Source organism: Perca flavescens, chromosome 23 (assembly GCF_004354835.1).
Source record: "Perca flavescens isolate YP-PL-M2 chromosome 23, PFLA_1.0, whole genome shotgun sequence".
In the NCBI taxonomy this organism is placed as follows: Eukaryota; Metazoa; Chordata; class Actinopteri; order Perciformes; family Percidae; genus Perca; species Perca flavescens.
This window is the reverse complement of record NC_041353.1, coordinates 13,550,525-13,577,339: the sequence shown is the minus strand read 5'-3', so window position 1 is coordinate 13,577,339 and position 26,815 is coordinate 13,550,525. Positions and strand designations below refer to the sequence as shown.

The 26,815-nt window shown below is 40.1% G+C and overlaps 1 protein-coding gene across 1 annotated transcript; it reads left to right on the top strand.

Moving 5' to 3' along the window:
• The first annotated feature begins 2,693 nt into the window (after positions 1-2,693).
• Positions 2,694-23,268, top strand: rassf8b (Ras association domain family member 8b). Its single transcript, XM_028570758.1, has 9 exons — positions 2,694-3,121; positions 13,495-13,665; positions 15,836-16,186; positions 16,319-16,524; positions 16,879-17,082; positions 17,238-17,312; positions 18,101-18,223; positions 19,005-19,131; positions 19,712-23,268. Exons 2-9 carry the CDS (start codon positions 13,554-13,556, stop codon positions 19,825-19,827), a joined length of 1,314 nt encoding a protein of 437 aa, XP_028426559.1. The 5' UTR covers positions 2,694-3,121; positions 13,495-13,553; the 3' UTR covers positions 19,828-23,268.
• The last annotated feature ends 3,547 nt before the right edge of the window (positions 23,269-26,815 follow it).

Here is a 26,815-nt window from a genome sequence, read left to right as displayed (position 1 = left end):
ATCTCTATTCATCTGCACCTTACTCATCTGTATATCTGTGTTTATATACTATCTGTTTATGTAAGGTTGTTTATTGTGTAAATAAATTATTACTTATTATTATTATAACTAATTCTATTCTATTTTTCTATTTCCTATAGGCCTACTTTACGTATATTTTTTCTCCTATGTCTACTTAATGTGTATTTGTTGTTATTCTGATGTGTGTAAAAAAAACTATCTTTGAGCTGCTGTAGCACAGGAATTTCCCTCAGTGTGGGATTAATAAAGTCTATCTTATCTTATCTTTAGGCTTACGTCTTTTACCCTTCATTCTAAATGGCTCAGATATTAGCAAGCTAACGTTAAATGTGTCTGTTAATGCAACAGTTACACCTGGCAGTCAGAGTTTGATAAAACTAATCTTTATGTAAGAACTAACTTGTGTGGTGCGACCAGTTTTAATTCAGTAACGCATAAATCTCCACTTTGAGCACCTTATAACTACTCTAAGTTTAAAGTTCAGAAGAGCTGGTGCAGCTGCAAACCCACACAGGTGTTTTCACCTGTCCTGGCTGATTAGACCTCTGCTCAGGTTTGATGCTTGGTGGAGTTGCGCAAGGAATCTTAGGAATGTCTGATGAGGCAACATCACCTGTCAGGGGACCTTAATGACTAATGGTTTTTGGCTTAAACTTTTCTAACTCAAATGTAACCGTATATACATTACAAAAATGTCAATCCCCATGCTTTAACTTTCTGCGATGAATAACCAAATATGCTTTTAAATCATGACTACACTCTATAAGCAAAAACTTGACTATAGCGCGCATTAAGTTTGAAGATGGGGCTTTAAATCTTGAAAGCATCTGTCAAACGTTGTCACCACTGCCTGCAAGAGAACATCAGTCACATATGGCTTGATTGTCACAACAGCTGAATCATATGTTGAGGATGAATTGCAGAGTTAAGTTCTAAACTGATATATAGACCTACAACACTGGAGTGAATGAGTGCTATTAAAATTAAAGCTGGCTTGAAGAAGAACTATATCGTGGGTTTTATCGAATTTATGACTCATGTAAAGACATTTGGCAACAAAAGGGGTTTGCCAGAGATGGCTTAATTGAGCGTCAAAGAACAGATTAAACACTAGATGCAGCAATTATTGTGTGCAAATGTCCTCAAAAGAAAATGCTACTTTTTCAGATTGAACAGTACTGCGTCATATCTGCACTTAAATTTACAGTAAACTGGAAAGCTGAAGGTCGTCTGAGATTCTGCCTGATCAGCACAACAGACGGCTGTCATGATTAATGCTGTGAGACATGAAGACACAAGTATTGACTGGAATTTAAATAAGGACAAACACACCCATACAACAAAGAAACACAATAAGACACTTTTTATTTTCTTACATGCTGCTGCTGTGATAAGGCAAATTAAATTGTAACAGAAGTGAATTTGAAGTTATTGGTGCAAGACAATATGTCTGGGCTGCATAATGACCACTAAGAAGTGAAGCTTATTGGCTGTTGCCCTAGAGCCCTAAAAAGCAACAGGACATGAAATGTAAGGAAAATGGAATATAAACATTTTGCTGGAATTACACATTTCTTTGAGAACGTAATAAATCAATCTCCATTCAAACTGTTTCATGAATTAACTTCTTAAATTCAATCCAACGCATGTTGTGCAGCTACACAGAAGTGCTTTTAAGTGGAGAGCCCAAAGCTTCCAATTATCTAGCTGTATCTTTGGTGATGTGTGTGAAATTATGTATCCAGCTGCTAGCATACCATATAGTTTTGCATCGTTTTTTTCTAAATCTAAAAAAAACTCAAAGAGATAATCAATATTAAAGAAGGCAAATGTCTGCAGAGCATGCAGAGTAGCCTAGAAGACTATATTATGGATACACTTAAATATGGTTTTATTCGAGTAAAACACTGCGTAAACATGATCTCTATGGAAGAGAGACACTATCAAAAGGACGTTTAAAGTCCCCCTTCATTTAAAAATGTGTTTTGCTTATTGTTACTTTGATTGATGTTTGATCTAATGTGTGTTTGTGTGTGCGCACACACATAGTTTAACACTAGAAATCACATCACAGTTTCTTTGTGCTCACCTTGGAGCTGTGTACCTGAGAACAGGATTTTGTGACATCAGAACTAGTTTGGATCACTGTTCAGTATGCAACTTCCCTAAGATGGAAACGTGAAGCATCCAGTGCACATATAGACTTTTCAGTGAAGTAGAAGACAGTCCAGTAGCTAAAATTAGGAAATTTAATATGCATATCTGCACATTCAATTCTGGATTTTTTTTAATAAGGGAGAATGAGTTAAGTAGATGTAATCAGATAGTTCCATGTCTTCAAACATGAGGGGTTTTAATTACTATAACCCAAGAGACTAAAATAATAAAAACAAAAGCTTTTATTGAAAACCAAGCCACGCTGTCAAAAATAGAACAACACAAACCCTAAAGAAATAAAAACAAATCAAATAGGCCTAGGCTACATGTTATTGGAGGTTGACATTGTATACAGTAGGCCTACAAATAGATACCATGATAAACTATGTGAAAAACTCTTTCATGAACTGATTTGTCTTTGTGGCCCTGAAAACGCTACTTTTAATCTGAAAAAACATAACGGTCTTGAGATACATCGCTGCCTTTTTGCTTCCCGGATAAACTCCTCCAGCTTCAACAGTGACTGCAAACTGCATCAGTCCATTTGCGTTGCCAGTGCGTTGCAGCTTTAACCGGTCCATCATGCCTTGCGGTGTCCCAGTTCAGTTCCGATGCAATTTACAACAAGCTCTGTGGTCCTCCCTCACTGATGATCAGAGCAGAAAGCAAACAGGCAGAGCGGTAGATGTCGAGAACCCTATGTCGGATGTCCAGTGACCGGACGGACGCATGTTTACATTCACACGGGTTTTAAAGGCGGGGATGTGCGCACACATCTGATGCAGGCGCGGAGCAGCGCGGATAAACAGAATTTCCCGCATGCAACCCGCATAACATGCAGCGGAAAGTACCAGATTTGAACCCGGAGAGAAATACTGAGGCTACAGCACGACAGGAGAGTTTTAAATGCTCTTGACACAAAGTGATCTACTGCTGAAAACAGGTATGTTGTTGGGTTTTACACAGGGCTGAATGCATTCACTATCTGCTGTGGCTCGAATGCGTCAGTCAAGCCAACATTTTAAAATCTGCTGCTATTAAAACAAGAATTGTAGGCTATTAAATTACCTCAATTATATAGCCTAATTTTATACTGAAGATCCTTTTTGTCATAGTAGCCTATATCTGGAAGACAGAAAAACAAACAGAAGAACTAGCAAACGCACTGGTCAGCTGTAGTTGCATAACTTTATTTTCGCAAGAGTGTGTTTATTCATGTTTTTCTCCTTATGCTCCCTTTTTAAATACTACACTAATGTGGCAGACCATTTTTACGACTTACTTTTACTTCATATTTCACACAAGAATACATACTTAAATGGAGTGAAACTGGTGTTCCACATGGTAACATACCTGGTCCATGAGCCAGCAGGAAATGAGTGGGTGAGTGGTCAGTGTGTGAGTGGTTCTGCTGAGGCCTGCAATGATGAATCTCTTAATAGAGTTGGGCAATAAGCGCTCACTCAGCAGTGGCTTTAATCAGAGTTCCTTCAACTGAGTCATCCAGCTACAGTAAGAGAGTAGAAAGTCTTTGAAGCACAGGTGTGATGGAAGCAAGGGCAAAACTCATTCACAGGCACTGTGTGTGTAGTAGAAATACTCTGCAATACAACAATAGAACATAAAAGGCCTTTGATATGTCACTTGACCTACATTTATACAAAAAAAAATGTGGCTTCTGCAAACTAAGTATTTCTTCTGACATACAATATTACTTTTTTTGAATAACTTAATAGGCCGTTCTTTTTTGGAGATGAGGAATAACTTTTAAACCCTGCCCCTGCCCAATACATCTCTTTGTTTTGTCTCTAATAGAGATTGGTTCAAAAGTAAAGTAATGTGCTTTGACTACACAACAATGCTGCATAACATCAACTACAGCAAATAAACATTACTTTCATTATCAGTTTAATCTGCCAGTTATTTTAATCTTTTGCTCCAAAAAAATGTAAATAATAAAAAAACAGAAACATGCCTGTCACAATTTCTTTGTCTTCAAATTGTTTGTTTTGCCCTACTAAAAATGTCTAAGCCCAAACAGATTCTGCAGCAAATCCTCACAAATTAATTGAATGATTTTTTTTTTTTTTGCTATTCGATTAATCGTTTCAGCTCTGCTTGAGATATGTGTTCATTTTTAAAGCTGAGCATCAAAGCTGCATTCACACAGCCCTCGCTGGTGTCTGTTTTTCTTACCTCAGTCATATTCATAATCAAAAGGATTCATTTCACAATGCATAGCTATGTAGATGAGTAAACATGTCATTTCATGGAGTCGATATTTGCCTGAACGTCAGACGGTGTTACTAAAGCAGAAAACTAGTCTGGCTATCACCAGAACAAGCTCAATCTTTTCAGATTGAACATTAGTCTGGGGAGTCTGCTCTGTATTTTCTACTGCACAAGAGGCGCGATTAACGGGTGTAGTTCAAATGACTCTGTACGCAATTGGATAGTCCTTCAACCAATCAGACCAACGATCTGGGTGACGTAGCAGCGACAGCGGCCGGCATCGGCAACGGGTTGCTGCGCTTCAGTGGCCGCCGTGTTGAGTGTAAACAATAAGCTGCTTGGTCGCTTCTCTATCGTCATTGTGTTAAACCCGCCAATAGCGCGCCAGGTGGATAAGCCAGTTTGTGATTGGTTCCCGCAAATTTGTAACGGAAGCAGGATAGATAAACGTACAGGTTTCCAGCCTGGGCTGCAGGGCAAAATCAAATCGCTGGCAGATCCGGCTGGGTTTACCCAGTCTAGAAGAAAACTCTAATTTCACAGACTTCGCAGTGTAAATCCAGCCCAGACTCCCCCTCCCACCACCTCCATGTCAGCTAAGCTCCGAGTCTTACAGGGTTAAAGGCTTATTGTCTCCACCAAGCTGATTAGTTTTAACTTTTGAGACAATGTGGCAGTTTGGTAACCCAACTTCAGTATGGGGCTCATTCAGGGCTTCTGGAAATATAATCAATATAATGCTGAGTGGGATTTTGAATGTTTTTTTTTTTCCATGTCTTCAGCAGTTCACCAACTTAATTCCACACATGATGGTGGAAATTTTGATACTGGTCCACTGCCATTTAAGATGTTTTCAGTAGTTTGGATTAAAATGTTCCATCCATGTAAAACTCCACTGCTTGTTTGTTCACAGGAACATCTTAGATTGGATCTCACAGAATAGATGGTTGGTAGTTCCTGAATTGAAAGCAGTTCTGTCTGCTCCCTGATTCTTATCACTCAGCTTATTCCAGCTTTTTTGTTTTTAAGCTGCAGCCATCTCCCTCTCCTCAGTTTACAAAATTGACGTGGTGCTAATCTCTAAAAGGCGTCTCCATTGAGCAGTACACAACTGCATCTAGCAGAGCACTCATGGAGAGAATGAAGCAGAGGTCGTAAATTGAAAAGAAAATGGGAGGTTGTAATGTGTCGGTTTGGATCCAATTTCCCATTTGAATAATTTTAATATCTTTATCACCCCGCAAAAGAAAACGCCACTTAAAATATTAAATGAAGTAAACTGTTTACACAATTCAGTAACATGAGCTATTTAAATGAGCTGTATTCATGGTTAAATGTAATTTGCTCTTACCAGTGTATTGCAGTGTGTACTTTGTCCACAGCAATCCCACCAATCTGTCCCAAAACGTCCCAGTTAGATAATAAATGCTGTAAACATAGTTGCTCGAAGATTGTTGTTGTTTCCCCCAAGCAAAGAGATTTTGAGAACGGCAACACACAGAGAGTGGAAGGTGAGGGATGTCAGGCTTTATCCTGGAAATGTACTTCCGTTTATCCAGACTAAGGATGGACTAACAGTGTATATAGTGGGAACAGTGAACAGAAACAGGAAAGCAGGAAGATATTATGCCAACTCAAAATCAAATCACAAAGTCATGAGCATATTACTGCAAGCACCACTGGGCCCGCCCCCCACCATACTCATGGTGTCATTTTGTCTGAGGACACAGGTCCAATCCTAATTTAATTAGCTTTTTTATATTTCAAATTGACTTGAGCATTCTTGTGGCGCAGCTCTATGGATGGCAATGTGGCTCGTCCACCACTTTAGTCCAGACTGAAGACAGACAGACAGACAGACAGACAGACACACACACACACACTTATTCATTAAATTATTACCATCATTGTAGTAAGTGCAAGTTAAGTTCGTTTATACACCACACACCATTATATTTGTCAACAATAACTGATATGGGACAAAGCACATAATATACATAACAGATTGAAAAATTAATGGGCCAAGAAAGGCGAGTGAATAAAACCGTGTCTTTAGTCTCGCAAACTATACCATCCCTGGTTTATTACTGTTATTACAGAGCTAACGCTAGCTTGTCATGCTAGTCAGCTGGATAACGAGTAAACAGGAACACCAGAAGAGCTACTGGAGGGACGGTACGTTCCTCACTTCAGAACAGAACAGAAGTAGGATAGTGTAGTGACTTTACCCTGCTGTTGAACTCCCTTCCTCCTCATCAAGGATTCAACATGTTTACGTTTTAGGTGCTGACTCATCACCGTGGTGCGCCCGTGCCATGCCGTGTTGCTTTTGCTTATCTTGCAATTAACACGTTTCTGATTTATTTAGTGTGAAATGCTCCCACACTTTGGATGACTTGGGTCGTACTGATTTCTCTGCCTCCGCCGAGTGTTTCAGAACAACGTTACGGGCCTCTCTGGTCTCTCTCCGTATTTCCGTATTTTTTATCTCCGCGACTAGGTTGCCTAATAGTTGAGCGACACAACGAATCGATAATTAAATTCGTTTCCAACTTTTTTTAGTAATCGAATTTTATCGATTCGTTGTTGCAGCCCTACTAATGTTAGCATTTAGCTCAAAGCACGACTAAGTAAAGCCTTACAGAGCTGCTAGAATTACTTTGGACTTCATAAATTCATAAATTTGCGTTAGCTAAAACATCCAAGGGTTTATATTCACGTTGTCTATATCAGGATTGTTCCGGGGCTGCCAGAGGTTCTGGTCGGATGTCCCTCATTTTTGGCCAGATGTCCCTCACCTTCCACTTTCTTTGTGTTGGCATTCTTAACTCGATTCGGGAAACATCCTCCACAGTAGAACCGACAATCAAATTATATTTATCTTTCTTTTGGGTAAAATTCTCATCACACACTCGACAGCCATTTGAATTCCAGAGCTCGCCTCCTTACGCGCACACGTTCCACCAAAACAAGTTCCTTCCCGCGGCTATTTTGCAGAGGCATCGTACCTGCGTCCGGTGCCTGGCGCCACCCAAGACGATTGTGATTGGTTTAAAGAAATGCCAATAAACCTGGGCATGTTTTTCTCCTATCCCGGAATGTAGACCTTCATTGACAGCGCTGTGGAGGAAGGTCTGGAATTGCGAGACTAATATTCACGGTATAGGAAAAAAGTTCTCTAAATACGCTTTGTAATAAATGAGGTGTGTGTTTTATTCACTTAAAGTATCCCTGTAGGCTACAGCCAGAGATTTATTTCTCCTTTTGGAGGTCAACTAAACTGTATGATGGCTCCAGTTGAAACTCTGTTGTTAATCACCACCAGCAGACCAACTCTGAGACATTCCAGCAACACCCCACTTACTCCGGAGTTTGAAAAGCCCTGCTGCAGTACACACCTCCACTTTTTATCGTAGCCCACATTCAGAGGAAACAAAAGAGGAAGTGACAGGGAAGCATGGGTTGCTTCTTAATTGTTAGTGATTGTTTGGTCTACTTTCCCAGACCGTGCCCTCCAATCAATCCAGTCATCTGTGTAAGGCCTCTGACAAAGCCAGAGCTGTGTCACCATGGTGAGGGATTGTTTGCATTCAGTCATGCCGCTATAGCCATGTGGGCACACACACACACACACACACACACACACACACACACTCACACACTCACACAGCAGCATGCTCTTTTGTCTGTGCACCACTTGTTTCAGTAGACCCCCTCTTGCTGCCTCAACCTCCTTGTTGCTTTAAAATCTGGCCCCTGATTTCATCATTGTCTGTTGTTGAACTGCTCATTAGTGCTGCTGCTTTAAAATGTCACGTCTTTATGATACAAAGTCACTAAAATCACCTTTTCATATGTATTGCTTTTCTCATTGTATGTAAGAATAGTTTGACTCAGAAGTCTGCTATGATATCTGTACTAATAAAACTGTGCTATTTTAAACGTGGAAGAAAATAGATCATCAGTACAAAAATATGTACTTTCTCTATGCACACCTAATTACAACTTGATAGTGTCTCAAAATAGCTGAAATAAAAGAGTATTTTTGTATATATAAAATTTCAATAATTATCATTAATACATTAACCCTTCATTGTTGGCACACTTCAAGTACATTGTTCATGTTCTAATGGCATTATAGATAAATTAACTGCAATTTATTCTTGTTTTTACAAAGGTTTTCCATTAATAATAATTATATTTTCAAAGTGACACTGGTGCAATTGAAATCTACAATAATGTTTCACATTTGGCTTGTGCTATTGGAATGCACATGTGCAGGTTTAATTGGATTTCCTTTAGTCAAAAATTGTAGTTTCATGGCAATCAATGACGACATTATTCTGTTATGTTTGTTGTAGGTAGGCTGCTTGGAGAAAGAAGCCAGGGTCATGGGGGGTTCAGACTTAATCAATGAGTTTGTTAAAGTGTAATTAGGTGATTGAGTGTGGGAGCACTGGGCTGAAGCAAGGCAGTATATAAACTCTTTGGTGGGCATTTTGCATTGAAACCCAGACTGGTAGTTAGTCTGACATTACATTTTTTTGTTTGTTTTTTACATTTTTCAATTTTAATATGCTCATCTCTAGGATATTAAAAGGGGCTTTTAAGTGGTATTTTTGTGTTGATCCGTCTTGTGAATCACTATCCCTGTTAGTGGAAATCCATAAAAGAAACACTGACATGCCACACTGTGTCCCCTCCCTAGCTCTGCCTTCTTGTGGCATCCTGAGAATGAAACTTCAGGAGAGGCAGACTGAAGTCACGACTAAGTTTAGCTCAACGGTTTATAGCCAAGATGACATGGTCTTCTTCACGTCTGAAACTGTCTGACTGCAGAAAAAGTTGTCCAAAACCACAACTATCAACCTTAAAAAACACAGCCTCACACTGATTGGCTTTATAAACATAATTCTACCTGTAGTAACTCTGTCTGTAGTAGGGTGAACTTTACTGTCCTTGATCCTCTGTGAATGGATGACTACGTGATGGATTCAGCATGCAGTTGGAATGTGAAGCATTGAGTCTGTGTGTTTATTAAACTGTGACTAATGGAACAGGAAATTCTAACTGCTATGGCACCTTTCCCACAGGTTCTGAGGTTACTCGTTGTGAAGAGTTGTAGCTCAGTCTGACACTAAATATGGAAAGTATACAATTTACAAGGAAGCTGAACCGAAATAGAACCACACATGTTTGCAGCATACTAATTTGTGTACACTCACCATGTAGCATGTATGATTTATTTATTCACACTCTGGCAGCAGGGGCTTCAAAGTGATGGTAATTTAGATCAAACACATAACCGGCGAGAAAGTATGGAAATAGAATGATGAAAATTCAGAACAATAGCAGCAACGGCTGTGAAAAGAGGCACAGAGGTGGCTGAGGGGCAGTGAGCCTCTTAGTGATTTCAAGTGTTGGAAGTTATTAGCGGGGTAAAGAAAATCGAAGGAAAACAGACTGCAGTGGTGATGTGCAGAGAATGCAATTAGTTTGACGTTGACCTTATATGCTCCCAGGTCACAGCTTCTAAATGTGGACTTCAGCTCAGAGGTACAAGATTTAGATTCCTAGTAAAGTCAGCCATTGAATGGTTATGAAAAGGCTGTTTCAACATCTAGGATCCAAGAATATAACCTATAGGCCTGCTCAGTTTGACTAAAGAACATCTGCTTCTGCACAGCTGCCTGCTCCTATGGCGCTGCACCATGCTTCTCATACCTACCAGCATATGTTGTGATATTTGTGTCAGAGGACTAGTGGGAGCATGCAAATCGAGAAATTAAATTCGAACAAAAGAACAACACAAAGATGTGTTAGTGAGATTGGATTTGAACTAATATTTTCTACATTTTATGAACATGTTTGATATTTTAGCGAGCCACAGTCTGCACTCGTAGCTAAGAAGTGTCTCCAATGATCTGAATAATCTTTTAATTAAATATAACTGTTATATATTAATATAACTGAAAAGGTGACTTGTAGACCTGAAAAGACACTCCAAGAATTCCTTATGTGGGACCCTGCCAGACCCAGTTTTATAATAATAACATAATATTGCTTATATTTTTCACCTTTCATTTATGAGTATTTGCATATCAAAGTATGTCGTTTTTGACTCACTTGGACATGAATGAAGTGAAAATAAATTTGCTGCAGCTTATTTTGCTCTCTGTTTGGATGGTTCATGATGATTGTATCACGGAGGAGAGAATGACTTTATAACGACTTTTCACATAGGTGTGTGTGTGTGTGTACAAAATGTGTGAGAGGGAGATAGGAGGGAGTGAGCAGATTTACAAGCTTGTGTAAACACCGGCTCTTCCTCCTGGTGTGATTTCGATATCACCCGTCATTGAATAAACATTGAATCTCAACTTTGCAGCTGCAGCTGTGGCAGTTTTAAAGGCGTCATCACATCTTCTGTTAGGATACTGTGTGTTGCGAAACCATGTCCCAGAGCTTTTGTTAAGCTGACCAAAAATTCAATGCAACAATATTGTTTCGAAATACTCTTCCAAGTCCAACTTTTCCAATGAACAATGCGTCCAGATTAGAAAGGGTTTTACTCAATTGACCTCTTGCTGAGAGGATAGTCTTACAGTAAGTATGACATGTTTCCTGCTCTGACTTTCTGCCTGAACCATGACCAAATGAATATTGTTTCTTTTTCATCCTAAAAGTGTTTGCACACTTTTTTGTGGCAACCTCCAACCTTCTTCTTTGCTTTGTTTATCCATTTGTTTCACCTTCATTCCCCCTTTCTTCTTTAGTTTCTCCCCTTTTGTCCCCAATTCAGCTGAGCTGTATTCATGGGTATAGTGTAATTTACGGTGCTGTAACAGGCATCTGGGTTCAGATACATCCCGCACTATCTGTCTATACGATTACAAATCATCCCGTTCCTTACCAAAGGCAGGTCTTGCCCTTACCAGATGCTTTTAGCGCAGAGGAGTGTGCAATGTAATGCAGTCGGGAAAAGGCCTTGAGGGGGACTGGTAGTTAAATTGCAGGAGGGATGGGTGTCTCATTCCAGCTGTGAAGATGGAAGGCGCCTAAATTGTGAAGGGAGGACTCCAGAGATATGGTCGTCAAGGATCAGAGCTGAGCTGATGGCCCAGTCAGGAAAAAGGACGGCTGCTGCCCAATCAGGTTGCAATAGTCGGAGCATTAGGTAGCAGCTCCTTCACTGCTCTGTTGCGCTGGCCCTGCTGTCGTGGCCTTGCCAGGTTCGTAATGACTGCCTCGCTGCTGAGGTGCTTGTGTCAGCAGTTTGAAATGGCTTTCGTTCAGCATGCATGCGACCGCTGTGAGCTTTCCTGCACCAACACCAGCAGATGAAAAATATATTGGATGAGGCCTGTTAGATGGTCACAATCACTGCACCACAAGTGTGTTTTCGCAGCAATTCATCAGCAGCCTTACAGGAAACCGCTTCAGAAGAACAAGTGTTGTAACTTGTTGTGAGAGTTGCGTTTAAAGCACACTGGTGTCACTGCAAAACAGAGTGTGTTGTCTAGTGTCATGTCATTGTAAGTCATTCTGGAAAATGTAGGAAGGGACTAATTGAAACATGAGGCTGAGGCGATAAAGGGCTGGGATATAGACCTTTTTTAGTGCAATCATATTGTGACAAAATTCTGCTGGCCGAATTGATGATTTCAAGTAAACAAAATGAGTTATTAACCCTGCAATATTTTGGCCACTTGGGGGGCAGCGCTGTAAACACACCATTGACATGTTATCACCTTATAAAGTTGCTATGGTTAATATGTTAGCAGTTGCAGTGCAGCTTTAAGGTTTTTGTTTTACAAGTGTGAAGAGTTTTGTCTGAAATGTAACTGTTAATTGCACCAGACGGTTTAGAACCAAGACGTCCCAACTCAGAGTAATTTCCTGTATCTGTGTGACGTTGGTTTTGCAACTTCCAAGCCTATTTAGGAGGCTAGAAAGAGGTCCTGAGTGTATTGATTCCAAAGGGAGAAGTGAACATGAACACAGATTATGCTGATATACTGATTATTTTGCCACCGAGTTCAGTTCAGTCCAGTTCAGTCACTTTATTATTCCAAATGGGAAACTTGATATGCAGTCAGGAGTGAAAGATAAAAAAGAAACACATTCAAGCAACATACAAATAGAGGCAACAATACAAAGACATGAGCACAAACAAGGTTTCCCGTATGTAATACACACAACACAATTTATCACCACTGGAACAATCTCTAAAAACAAAAGTAAATAAAAGTAAATATTTGAACCATTTTTCACATCCACATTTCACTAAAATGGCATTCATCAGATGGACGGATCAGGAGAAAATTAAATTAGTCTGAGACCTGTTTCAGTCTCATGAACAAACTCTTGTGACATCTGGCAACACAGATAGGCTAAAGTCAACTAACAGTCTAGCCTGGAAATCCAGACCCAAATCCGAAAGATTAAGGGTCTGCCAATGAGTAATGAAAATAGCCCAACTCGAGGGGCGGCACCAAGCATGCATTTGAAAATATCACTGCACGCAATTGGATAACACTACGACCAATCACAACAATCCACGGGGTGACGTATCCAGAGCCCCATACGCTTAGCTATCAGTGGAGCTAACTGGTAGATTAAACTGTCATCATCTGTTTAGCTCGCCTCTGGCCCGCCTATATCAGATACATCGATGTGAATGGTGCAGTTCGGCTACAAGGGCATAGTTAATGAGCATCATTACTAAATGCCAGAGTGACTCGCTGAGCAAATTCAAATTGTGCTCACGCGAGAACTCTGAATTTCCAGGGTACTAACAATCGCAAACAACACAGATAACTTATTTCCGTAATGCTAATAGGGCTATTAGCTGTGTAAATGTATATAATGTTAGCAATAGAAAATATAAATACATGATGCAAATTGTCATCCATCCACATGACATTCACTACACTTACAAACAAGGCTGCGCCCACTTAGGAGACAGGAAGTGTGTATCGTTTCATACCTTTGGGGCAGCATGTAATGTGTGTAATGCGCTATCTTTAGTTATAGAGAATCTTTGATTGCACTGAACACTATTTTCTTTTTTTCCTTTCTAAGGATGGACAGTTAAACATTATTAGCACCCCCTTGTGGTGTGGAGGAATGAGGGCCTCTGGATGAAGGCCATGGAGCTGAAAGTGTGGGTGGACGGAGTGCAGCGCATCGTGTGCGGGGTCACGGAGTTTACCACATGCCAGGAAGTAGTCATTGCTTTGGCACAAGCCATTGGTAAGCTTAAAAGTACTTACTACAACAATATGAGAAACAGTCATCTTTCGTGTTCACAGGAGGTAGATGCCCGAAAAAGATTCAACATAAGAGGAATATGAACAGTAGATATGAATTATTATTGGTTATATGATGGGGGTTTCACAGCCCATTATAGATACAAAACTAATAACATGACAAAGACCACTAACAAGAATAGTGGATTTAACACCATAAGATGAAATCCTCTCCATATGGGTCCTATGCTTAAAAAGCTAAACTAAAGTGGTGAGAATGATATTTAGTCCATATGGGGATATTCTGCTATGTGGGTTGTGTCTGATATTGGCCAGGCAGGTTGTCAGACATACTGGAGATGATAAATTGCTGTAAAATGAAAAGTGGCTAGAGGGCACAAAGGGATTTTCACCATAACGGCTGCAAAAAACGAGATGAGTCATGCTGCAGACTTTGGTTTACTTACGTGCTGTAATTGCAGAGGAATAAGTTGACACTCCTTCTCTGTTACTCATTGACTAGGTTGTATTGTGCATATACTGTAGCTGGGAATCCAATACCAAATACATATGATTTCGTCAAATTGAAAGATGTGTACTGTTTTTAAAATGGACATATTTCTTTAGGAATTTCTCACCTACTCCCATAGATTTTTCTCAGAGTTAAAACACGTGTGTCTTTTATGGTGACAGTGTAGCAGGAGTTATGGCATTTACTGTGCTTTGTGTTCTCTGTTCCTTTTGTCCAGGCCAGGGTACTTTGATGTGAATGGCTGTAGCAATGAATGTGCCTCTTTTACAAGGAGCCTTACTGTGTAGATGGGGGTGAGGGTGCAATGGGCAGTGTTTTACTGTTATCTATATGTGCACAGACAAGAAAACACACACACACACACACACACACACACACACACACACACACACAGAGCAGTGAACCTTACCGCCAACACAATTACTGTTTATTGAGTTGAATTTTCCCACTGTTAGGTTCTTTCACTAAACATGCTGGTAAAGTTCTTTGAAACTATCGATGCAGCACAAATGGGAGATTTGTGAAAGAGTTTAATGTATCTGTTCTGTCTTTTTGTGCTTACAGGAACTTCTTATCACAGAGAGTGTGCACCATGACAACATACACAAATAGTATTAAATGGTAGTCATTAAATGATGCATGTTACTTCACAGGCCATAAATATGGGTGTCATCAGCATAACAGTGAAAGTGATTCATGTGTCCAAGGGGCCAAGAATAGATCCTTGGGAAACACCACAGGTCAGAGGGACCCCCCAAGGAGAGAGCAATACCAACCACAACAGAGAAAGTTTTATTTAAAGTGTGAGCTGAATCAGGGGAAGGCATCATCCCTGTTGAAACCAGGGGTTGATACATAGACTGAAGCCAGGCTGGCTGCAGTATAGGACATAAATCCCATCCATTCCATGTTAGCGGATGGGACATGGGCCGAAAAAAATAATCTTAAGTACACATCAAAATACATTGTTCTCAAACACGGTTTCTGTCATTTTAGGTTGTTGAAGTGTTCATTTTTCTAATTATTTTTATTTTTATTAGTTATTTGATGCTATAAAAACGGGGTGAAACATCATGATTGATAGCTGTGATTGGTCAGGCGGGTTTATATGCGGGACTTCAATACCGCTTATCCACTGCCTGATCACTACTCCACAGACTCTGGCTCTAAAATAACAAGATGGCAGCGCCTGTATCTGGGATATTTTGGCTCCACTTTTGTACAGTTGGAGGAAGTGGAGACGTGTCGTCCATCTTTATATACTGTACAATCTATGGTTGAAACCCATTTCATAAGCAATAATCAGAAGCAAAGCTGAAATAAATTGGATTTAAAATTTAAAATTGGCAAAAACAACCCTACAGCTGTCATCATGTTTTGATTAAAATTATGCTAAATCCTGATTGGTGCATGGAAGTTTATGACACTACCGGTTTCCAAACTGAGCCCCGCCCACTTCAAAACAGGTACTGAGAAAAAAAAAGGAAATACAGAAAATCTCTCATGAATTATTCAAACCATTTTGTAAGATTATGTTGTGTACATGTAGGTTTCCACTCTTAGTAAGAACCTGATTGAGAAAATATGTTATCATGGCTTGTAATTAAGCACCACATGCAAACATGTTCTTATTTTGTCCCAGGACGCACCGGCAGGTATACTTTGATCGAGAAATGGCGTGAGACAGAACGTCACCTGGCTCCACATGAAAACCCTGTAGTGTCCCTTAACAAGTGGGGTCAGTATGCCAGCGATGTCCAGCTCATCCTCCAACGAACCGGCCCGTCTGTTAGCGAGCGGCCCACTTTTGACGTGCAGGCTCGCGTCCCAGAGCGTGGCTTCTACCGGCAGAGTCTACCACCTCTGGCCAAGCTCCGCCCATCAGGGACAGACCGCTCTCTTAAACGAAAGGAACCCAAACGCAAGTCTCTGACCTTCACTGGAGGGGCTAAGGGTCTGCGGGAAATATTTGGGAAAAGCAGAGATGCTGAAGGTAGTGTGTGTTTTTTAGTTTAGTCAGTATATCCAACTTACTGTTGTCAGTGATAGTTGTGTTATTAGTTGTGTACATACTGTCATCCAATCCCCATCCTTTCATCTCCCACCCACCCGTTCATCCATCCAGCCAAACAGCCCCAGCAGCGGGGTGTGAGTTTGAACCTGAGCAGGGTTGGAGGTGTTGGAGTAACTTCTGTACCTGGAAGTCCAGCCAGAGAGCTGAGCCGGCTGGTGCAGCTGCAGAGAGACAAACTCCAGGCCCTGGAGAGCCGTCTGCTGGGCTGCGAGGCCGAGCTGCAAGACTGGGACGAAGCCACCGACATGGCTGATGAAGTGAGTAAAGCCACAGCTGCCAGTGCTGTTACTTACAGGAAAAGATGATGTGTGCAGATCCATAACACCTGCATTTTCCTGCGTTTTCTGATCTACTGTAGCCGCTGTGCTATCGCACACAACAATGTTCATTTTTAATTCTCTGTAGCTCAGCAGGCGGTGCTGAGCTACACGCCAGGTCCTATTCACAATTAATAGCAGTTTATCACTGTCCCAGCTCTTGAGTCTGTGTGTGTGAATGGCCCCGTTACATTCCTGCATCTTCTTTTATTCCTTTTACCAATGTTTTTTTTATATACATATTTTACATTGGGGCTAGAGAGTTTTCAAGTTTAATAATTTTTCTCTTACCAGGGAGAAAACTTGGAGGGGGAGCTGCTACTTCTAGAGCAGCAGGTGAGGAGGAACGATGCAGAGATGGAGGAGGAGGAATTCTGGCAGAACGAGCTGCAGATCGAACACGAGAGCGAGCGTCATCTGCGGCAACAGCTAGTGGAGCTGCAGGGCCGCGTACGCGACAGCGAGGCCAAGCTTTCAGAGTACCTGGCACACATACAGGTGAGCTCGGCATCATAGAGAAGCTACCTGGTTCCACTGGATGGTGTCTAATTGGATTTTCTGGGACAGCATGAAAACTTGGAATTACTTTAGTTTTCTATGACTATTTTCATGCCAGTTTTTCCATATTGTTTATTATCTGTCATGTTCTGCAGAGCATGGAGGGAGGCCTGGAGCAGGAGCGGCTGCAGCAGGAGGCCGAGCTTAACCAGAGGGTCAATGAGGAGGAGGTACCAACCGGATCCAAAACACACACAACAGCATGCAAACAGAGAGGAACGTAGTTATTCAAGTCTTAACAGCTAAGAAACCTCTCGGTTTCGGTCATACAAACATTTATGTTTAACATATGTCAGGGTTTTTAGACCAAGGACCCCTTAGCTGAAAGAGAGATGGAGTATGGATCCCCTATTTTATATAATTTACTTGCATATTAACTGGGTCAGATGGACGAAAATTGATAGATATTTATGTATTATTTATACATCATGTTTTGATGTTAAACATACTGTATATGCGGAATTCACAGTGAATCCTTAAGCTTAACTGTATCTTTGGATGGCTACCATAGTGGCTACCTTACCTATAGTAAGCCCTATCATTAAAGTTGTGTAAATTAATTGTTTTTGTTTTTATGAATAGTTCAATTCATCTTTGCTAATAATATGTTTAATTAATGTTAACGTACTGTATGTTTTTAGATTTTACAAGAAAAATAAACTTTAAAAAGGAAATCAAACAAAATATTGGAGACCCTCCTGCGGTAACTCTGAGGACCCCCTAGGGGGTCGCGGACCCCCTGTTGAAGATCTCTGACCTATGTTATTCTTCACATAGATGAATACAACTCCTAACGCTGCTTTGTTTTCCAAAGCGAAGGAACTCAAATTCTGAAGTTCTAAACACATGAAAGCATGAAATAGCCCTCCTACATCTTTACTATGAGGATTAGTTACTTTTGCCCATTTCTGCTAAAAAGTTGTGATGAGCTTTCTCTCTTCACTTCCACTCATTTCAGGTGCAAGACCAGCTGGAGAAAGTGAGGGCCGAGCTTGAAATGCAGAGCCAACACACAGCGCGGCTAGAGAGCAGCTGCAGGGTGTTGGAACGCTCGCTAGGCCAGTCCAGCAAGAGATTACAGGTCAGTTCAGATTCTACTGTTAAGTATTTTTTATTTTTATTTTTTAATACCCAAGCCTCAAAACTGTCAGGAATTTAAAGCACCCTTGGCAGTTCGAAATACGTGCGGAGGATGTTGATTTTTTATTTTATTTTGGAAAACGTTTTAAAAAAGCTCATTCGAAAGTTGCAGTGTGTGGAACTTCTGCACACAGGTGGAACCATAGAAATCTAAGCTCATTAAGTTGTGGGCAGTGAAGCGAAGTTTAATCTTTGGCCTGAAGCGATGTGCAGAGGATCCTTGGCTCTGTGCATCCCTGTATGAAGCAAAGTGCTCTATGTACAGGCGAGGTCCTCTAGGCTGTGGAAAGCATGAGGTAATGAGAAGGGGAAGGGAGGGAGGGTATTTTAACATTCTTCGCCTGATTAGAGAGGGGCCTGAATAAGTACACAATCCCTCGCCTGTAGTTGTATAACCATCTCGGAGCTAGCTCTTTCGCTGTCTCAACTGGGTTATGACTTCTGCTTCCTGAGCGTGATCCCTTATTGATTTTCACGTATGAAATCTGACTCAGTCACAATGCAAATATGTAAATGTAGTCATGTGAAGGTAGAAAAAGGATCCAAATTAGGTGGAGCAGCTGAATACATTTATGTTATCAGTATTATCAGACCAATTTCTGTGGTAATTTCTCTGTATTTTAAAAGTAGTCCTCATTTTTCACAGTGCACATTGAGTGATTATTTAACAGCCTTGGCAAACACCTAATTTAGTTGTCATGGTGGGTTTTTTTCCATCACAGGAGAAGGAGCAGGAGCTGGAGCAACTGACAAAAGAGCTACGGCAGGTCAACCTGCAGCAGTTCATTCAGCAGACTGGTACCAAGGTCACCGTGCTGCCTGCTCAACCTACAGGAGAAAACAACAACGGCACGTACACACACACTCACTGGGGCCTTTAGCCAATCCCAGCATGCATTGGGAAAAAGGCAGGACACACACACACACACACACACACACACACACACACACACACACACACACAACACCATGTCAAAAAGTTCAATCAAAATGCGGTTAGCTATGAAACTGAAGTGCTTTACATGCAGTATTGTCTTTACATGTGTGTGTACACAGTGCCACCTTGTGGTCATCCTGAGAATGGTACATTAAACTGTAGACTTGAGCTGCTGTGCCATAACAGCTTAGTCTGTAACCCCATTACATGGACCAAATCACGAGCCGCCCTGAAATGCTGCTAGACTTTCACAGCTGTCAAAAGGAAAATCCCTGTTTTTCTTTCTCAAAAGAAAAAGAAAAATCCCCCCCATCAACTGTTTTGTATTATCAAATGCATAACATTTGCACAAAGTTACTGAAAAGGATTACCAGTAAGCTCAGTAGCTAGTAGATCCTACATCATTGTCCTAGATTACAAGAATGTTGTGTCAGATTGTTAAATTTAAATTCTGTCCCTTTTTTTGTGTTTTTGTTTTGTTGCTTGTTACAGATGTGGACTCTGGCTCTCTGAAACGACTTGGCTCTTCTCGGCTCTTACCCAGCAACCTTCGCACTCTTCAAAGCACCGTGTCCTCTAGCCTCAACCCTGAAGGCATCTACGTTTGACCCCTTAAACTGTGCGGGAGACATTATTTTAACAGCAGGGTCGGCACAATGTTGGTAGGGCTGTTCATATGACTGGAAGGCCCCAATAATTGACTCCCCAAACTGCTGAAATGCTCTTGAGCAAGGCACTGAAAGAAAGTGTGGAGGATGTTGGCAAAGCCATTACAGGGAGGATGAGTTTGTAGATATCACAAGAACCAGTTCTTGCATCTGTTTTACATCTTTCCTGCTCTGCCTCCTCTTTTATCAGGACTGGGACTCACACTGATCCACTTGCAAACTAACATTTAATCTGTTAGTACTCCAGTGGGTGAGCAGTCTACTAAAATTCCAATTTTTCTTGGACTAAAAACAAACAAACTTCAAGCCAGCAGATGCATTTCTGTTGTGTGAGAAGGCTTCAGCCAAACAGTGCAGATAAACTTTATTTTTATGTTGTAAGTCATGAACTGTAGGATGCAAAGTTTGGACACATCGGACATGTAAACATAATTCCTGCACAAGCATGCACAAACACTGACACCGTACCTGTGCTATAACCATAGCCATATCTGATTGCCTTACTCTGTGTGTTTTAAAACCAGACGTCAATAATGTTCAAACCGAACTAAAGGTAGCTACCTGAACTATGCGCGATATAAATTTGAACATATACATACGTACATACAAACATACTTGGAATCAATTCAGGTGATAGTCTAGGCAACTGATGTCAGTTTAACTCAGAGTTAGTGGCTCAATCCTTTTCTTTCACATAAGTTTGAATCTTATTTTATCGTTTTTAACCTGGAATACATTTGCTTCATATTTCCTATTTGACAAAAATGAAAAAAAAATGTTGCCTATCCTATAACGTAAATAATAAAGAGGAGAAAATAGATTGTGTAACCTCATCAACTATTTGACATTTTTGGTGAAATAGTTTGGCTCTAGGTTTATTTTTATGTCATATCTGGTGCAGAGCCATTAATCTCATCTTTGTTTACTCGATCACTTTCTCCAAAAGCTCTGAAATGTGAAAGCAGTGATGAGTGATGACCGAGGCCTTTGTGCCTGCAGTGTAAATCCATCTTGGAAATACATCATGCCCCATCTGACCACCGGGTGGCAACAAAACATATATTATTCAGATGGGTGAAAGTTAACTGTGTTAAAGCTACTTCAGATCTGATGTTATCATATATTGATGTATATCAATATTATATTCATTTTCACGGGTCAGACATGACCAGTGTATAATCTGAAGTGCCACTTAGATTGTTTCACTGTGTTCATCAAGCAGGGACACACTTCTAAAAAACAGTATTACCATCTGATTTTTAATGATACTAAAGATGTCTCATATGAACCAAAGCTAGTGTGAAAATCTATAATATTTAGATGAATGTACTTTTTTTTTATATACATGCAACTTATGCCCGTGAAGTATACCAACTTGAGTCAAATAGTCATGTTTTCAGTTTTAATGGTTTGCTGTTGTTATTCCAATTTCACAAAAGTCTGGTTGTTTGCATTTACCTATTGCTAGTTGATTTCTCGCTGGGTTTCTGGGATAAAACTGATGCAAACTGTGTGAAAATGTATGGGCTCAAATGAGGGTCAATACGCTTTTGAATGTGAAACAATTTCAAAGTCTGTGGTTGTATGTGAAACTTGTGAAAAAACTCAGAATTGTGACTTTGGAGAAAAGAATTGCAGTTGTGAGAATGTCTAAAAAAATATGTTTGGACAAATTATATCCGCACTACATGCAGACAAATGCATTTTGGCCCTGCTTTGGGCTGCAAGGACGGGACTAAAATTCGTACTTGTAACTTAAATGTATGCATGCATGTGTAACTTAACACAGTCACGCACAGTGTGGGAATTTGGAGCACAATTCCAAATCTAAATCTGAGTACTTCATCCACCACTGACAAAGTTTGAGTACACATTCTTATTCTGGTCTTTTTCAACATCTCCAAATCTTTTTGCTACCCTTTTACAAACTTTAATTTTGCATGCCGTTTTTTTTTTTCTTCACAGGTTTAAAGAACCACAGGCTTTGAAATCATTTCACTAGCTCAATATCTCATTGACCCACGTTGGAGCCCATGAGAAGAAGCTCGTATTGTGAGTGCTGTGAGCGTATAAGATAACAAAGTGAATTCCTCCCTCCGGTGTGAGGGATCTTCGTTGTGTGATCTGCTTTGCAAATGTAAACGGAGGAATTTACATCACAACTTGGCAAACTATTCTCAGAAGTTGTTCAGTGACCGAAGTTGTTTTTTTCCTCCCTCAGTATGCAGTATTATCGTCGAATCGTTGAATAAGTCTTGAATAATGGCATGCCTTACTGGGGAAAAAAAAAATGTAAATAGTGTCTACATATCACATCAGTCTACAGACTATTTTAAAAGTAGTTTGAAGTCTGAAATATGCAGAGTGCTAGAGAGGTTAGCTTTTAATGCTGCTGTTCAATAGGCAGCTCTGTGTGCATGCAATAATGTGTGATTGGTTTATTTGGATTTCCAATTAGTGGCTAACAAGGAGGCAACAATTCATCTGAGAATAAGTTTACTTTTGGTTTGTTGTGTCCCTTCTTGCCTTGTTGACATTTACACTGATGGAGATTCGAGCTTTGGTAAAGAGTAGACAGCTCAGTGTGTACGAGCATAAAAATGGCAAAAACATGCACATATTCTTGCCTTTTCATTTACTGTAATTCTGGCAAAGACCAAATCTCATGGATGTAAAAGAGATTTGTGTTTCATTATAACAAGCCAATAAGTTTACAGACATTGCCAATGATTGGTTTCTCTTGTGCCATCAATGGAGCTTTTCAATAAAAGAGCATATACAAATAAGAAGATGGAGCCATTATGGAGACAGCCATCAAGGGGTTTCGAAAGCTAATGTAGAAACGCTGCAGCTTAGGGATATTTCAAGACACAGAATAACCCAGACAAGAATGGGCAGAAAGTAATTATGGATGAATGCTGTTCAGGATGTCTCAAGCCATTTGACATGTTCAATCGTGTATTTGCTCTAATGGGGACTTGAGCAGCTTTTTGACAATTTTAACATGTAGCATTGGCTCCTAGATACAACACGTCAAATGTAACTGAAGTAATGATTTGGTTGTGAGAGAGATGTAGCTTTATTTGAAAAGTAAAGTGTTTCGGTTGGCTCATGATTCATGTTTAAGCTAGATGAACTGTGCTTGGCTAACGTCACTGACTCGCATTAACGCAACATTTAGACTAATTATTGTATAGTAAAAATGTTATGATTTGGTATTGTTTACTCACAAATTCACATACTGTATTTTTTGGCTTTCTGAATTTATCACATTTTCTTTTTGGGGTCTTCATTTAGCCACCAATGTTCGAAAGACATGGAAATAACATTCAAGACTAATGTAAAATATATAAATAAATTAATAAAATATATTTAAAAACATGCCAGAAATGAATAAACTGCTATACAGTGCTGAGAACTGTGGTAGAAAGGTGGTGTATTATTTGTGATTGCGTTTTATATTTCTCAGATAGAAAATCTACAGGATTCTCTAGACATGTGACCAGTAGTCTCGTCCACACAGCATTCCGGGATGGGAGACAAACATGCTCTGGTTTATTGGCATTTCTTTGAACAAATCAAAATCGTCTTGAGCGGCACTGAGCACCGGGCAGAGCCATGGTGCCGCTGCAAAATAGCCTCGGGAAGGAACTTGTTTTGGTGGAACGTGTACGTTCAGAGGTTGTTTTAGTTGTGTAACGGAAAACTCAGATTGGACCGATAGTCTAGCTAGTCCTCATAAATTGGGTAAAAGAGTTTAAAATTCCAACACAAAGAAAGCGGAAGGTAATGGACATCCGGCTGAAAAGAGTGAAATCCGGCAGAATTTCCGGGGGCAATTTGGCAATCCCGGAAGTGGAACATTGTGGACATAGAATATATGACCAGTAACCTTTTAGGGGCAAAAAAAGTGCAAAAAATGATTAAAATCTTAAAATTTGATATAATATAAATTATAAAACTCGGGAAAGGGAAGTGTGGGGTCCCCTGCTGGAGCTGCTCCCCCCGCGACCCGATACCGGATAAGCGGACGAAGATGGATGGATGGATAGATAAAACCCTTCTACAAATTGACTGTTAGCTAAGCCCCACCACCCTTTGCTACTGTTGATATGCATTTCAAGCTTTACGCTATTGCACAAATGATGGAATTTTGGTGCTTGATTTTTTCTTTTGAAATTCTTAGTATTTAAAAAAAATAAACAGGGTCTTTGATTTCACAAAGATGTAGACAAAAACAGATGACTGTCAATTTTGCCGGCTGAAATGACAACTGTCTTTTAGTGATCCCAAACCAAACTGTTTTAAAACAACAACCATGTAAATGGGTCTTAAATAAGAATTTGATGAGAGGATATTGTGCTAAAAGGCTGAGACTAAAGCTCCCAGGCAAAATATCTGCTATCCTCCCAGTTAATGATTCATGTTGAAGCATGGAAATAAAGAAACAGCATGGTTCTTGCATTGCAGGGTGGAGAAAAATTTAAAATAGTACTGCTATTGCAACCAGTGACTTACCAGTTGTTACATACATCTGGTTGTATTTTTCACTTTTGGACAGGGTAAAGGGAACCACATACCTCAGTTAGACAGAAGAAATGAGTTAGCAAAGAATATGTGTTGTCTTCCAGTATTGTATCCCTAAAATCAAAATACGTATTACTACTACTTACTATTAATACCATATCAAGCACTAGTGATATCAGGAAATGTTAGTGACACGTAGATCTATTTTTTGGGCTGCCACTTATGAAAAATTGGCTCTCGTACTTATAGCAAAGAAAAGCCGCTGCTGCAACCTGAACGAGCTGGAGACGTGAGGGTGGCTTTTGCAGTTGTCTAAACTAGATGAGATAAAAGCACAGATGACCTTCTCTAAATCTGCGCAGGATAAAAACAACTTAATTTTTAATATGTTTCTGAATTGCAGAAAGTAGGAGTCTCAGCAGCCTCCTAACTGTACCTGCACTTAAGAAGTCAAGTAAGTGTCAGAATGACTTTGTGCTCTCTGGTCAGCCGCCTTTGTGTTCAAAGACAAGACAGACAAGACAGACTATTGCCAAGATCGACTGGAATAAAAGTTTCCCCAAACAACTAGTTTCAGATTCATTTTCAACTTTTGATACTTTACAGAGTTGGAGAACTTCACACCAGGTGTTTTTGAGGGAAAAGTCATTTGTCTCTCCCCAGAGTATTAGTGCTTTAATGCTTTAAATGGAGCTCAACAGCTGGGTCAGAGGGGCTCTTATTACATTTTTGACCCTCTCACACCTAGCTAGCTATAGTGCGTAGTTTCTGTCTCCAAGTAATGACAACAACACTGTCTGCGCGTCCACATGATAGAAGCCTTACGTGATTACGCACGCGCCCCCCACCCCCCCTCCTCCACGCAGTCGCTAGTAGCCAAGGTGGACATGGAGGATTAAAAAAAAACATGATGGACTCTTCAGAAGAGATCATTATCTTCACTCAAGTTTCTGCGTGCGAATGTCACCGGATGACACAATCTTCTGAACACAGCCATACTGAGAAATACAGAGAGAGTTGTGTGGAGCTGATAGTCTTAATTAGCTTTGTAACAACTCATTTGGCAATGGTTTGAATGTAACAGACGTTTATTAATATCAAAAATGACGCACTAAAGCTTTAAATTCATCCAAACTTTTCTTTTTTATTACCATCATTGTCTCCTGTTGTTTATAAGGTGCCATCCTTAGATTTAATAGTTTCTTAGCAGGCATACCTTTTGGTGATGTATCATACAGCATCCTATCTCTCATTAGGGGATAAAACTCCTGAGTAAGTGACAGCTGCTCTCAGTATGCAGGCACCAGCCAAGCTTCCAGCAATTAAACCACTAGTTAAAAATGTTTTTCTTCTACGTCAGTGTAATGTTTTAAATGGAGGCTTGTGGAAGAAATATGATTGGATGTTAAATGATACCACAACCCCTTTTTCATTACAATATCAACACTGCAAGTCCCTCTTAAACACAAAGTTGTTACATTCCTATTCCCTATTATGTTCTGCCCCGCATATTTGTCCTGGTATACTTATGTACCCACTGAGTATTTTATTGATACCCCATATGTACAAAATGAACAATGTAATTTGTGAGCTGTAATCTAAAGTGTTACCAAATGTTGTCAATCAAAATAGTTTTCTAAATTACCGCATTAATAGTTCTCATCTTACCGCTCCCTGAGTCAGAGGAAGAGTCAGATTTAGCTCTTTATTGGCTGCTTTACCTCTAAAATGTTTGTTAGGTTTAGATTGACACAACAAATCCATTTTTTTATTTTATTATTGGCTCCTTTCTCTATCCTGAGCTCTGCTGATTCAATCAAAAAGCCGTCCCAGGGCTTGCAATAACATCAGTTTGATTTTATCAGAAGGAAATCTGTACGATGCGGTAGTGTGAAGAGACTTTTGTGAGAAACTGCATGGAGATCAGAGATTTTATGTAAGTTATCTGAAAGTCTTCTAAAAGGCACAGTGCAATGGGGATGAGTAATATTCTTACACTCATAAAGCCTAATTAGTTAACCTCAGTTCGTGAATGAATTATGATGCAAATGTTGCACCTTAGACGGATTAAACAATTGTGTTTAAAATGAATTATAGTTGTGCTGGAAGATTGATTAGACTACGTGTGTGTGTGTGTGTGTGTGTGTGTGTGTGTGTGTGTGTGTGTGTGTGTGTGTGTGTGTGTGTGTGTGTGTGTGTGTGTGTGTGTGTGTGTGTGTGTGTGTGTGTGTGTGTGCTGTGATGTGCAGATATTTGCACAAGCCAGGGCTGATGCTGTCATTAAATAGCCCCTTGGCCCTTCTCCTGAATTTGTTTATTCTGCACTGGGCATGGGAGGAGGTGGCAAACAGATGGGCATCCATGAATTATGGAAATTATGGGCTTTGATTAACCACCACAC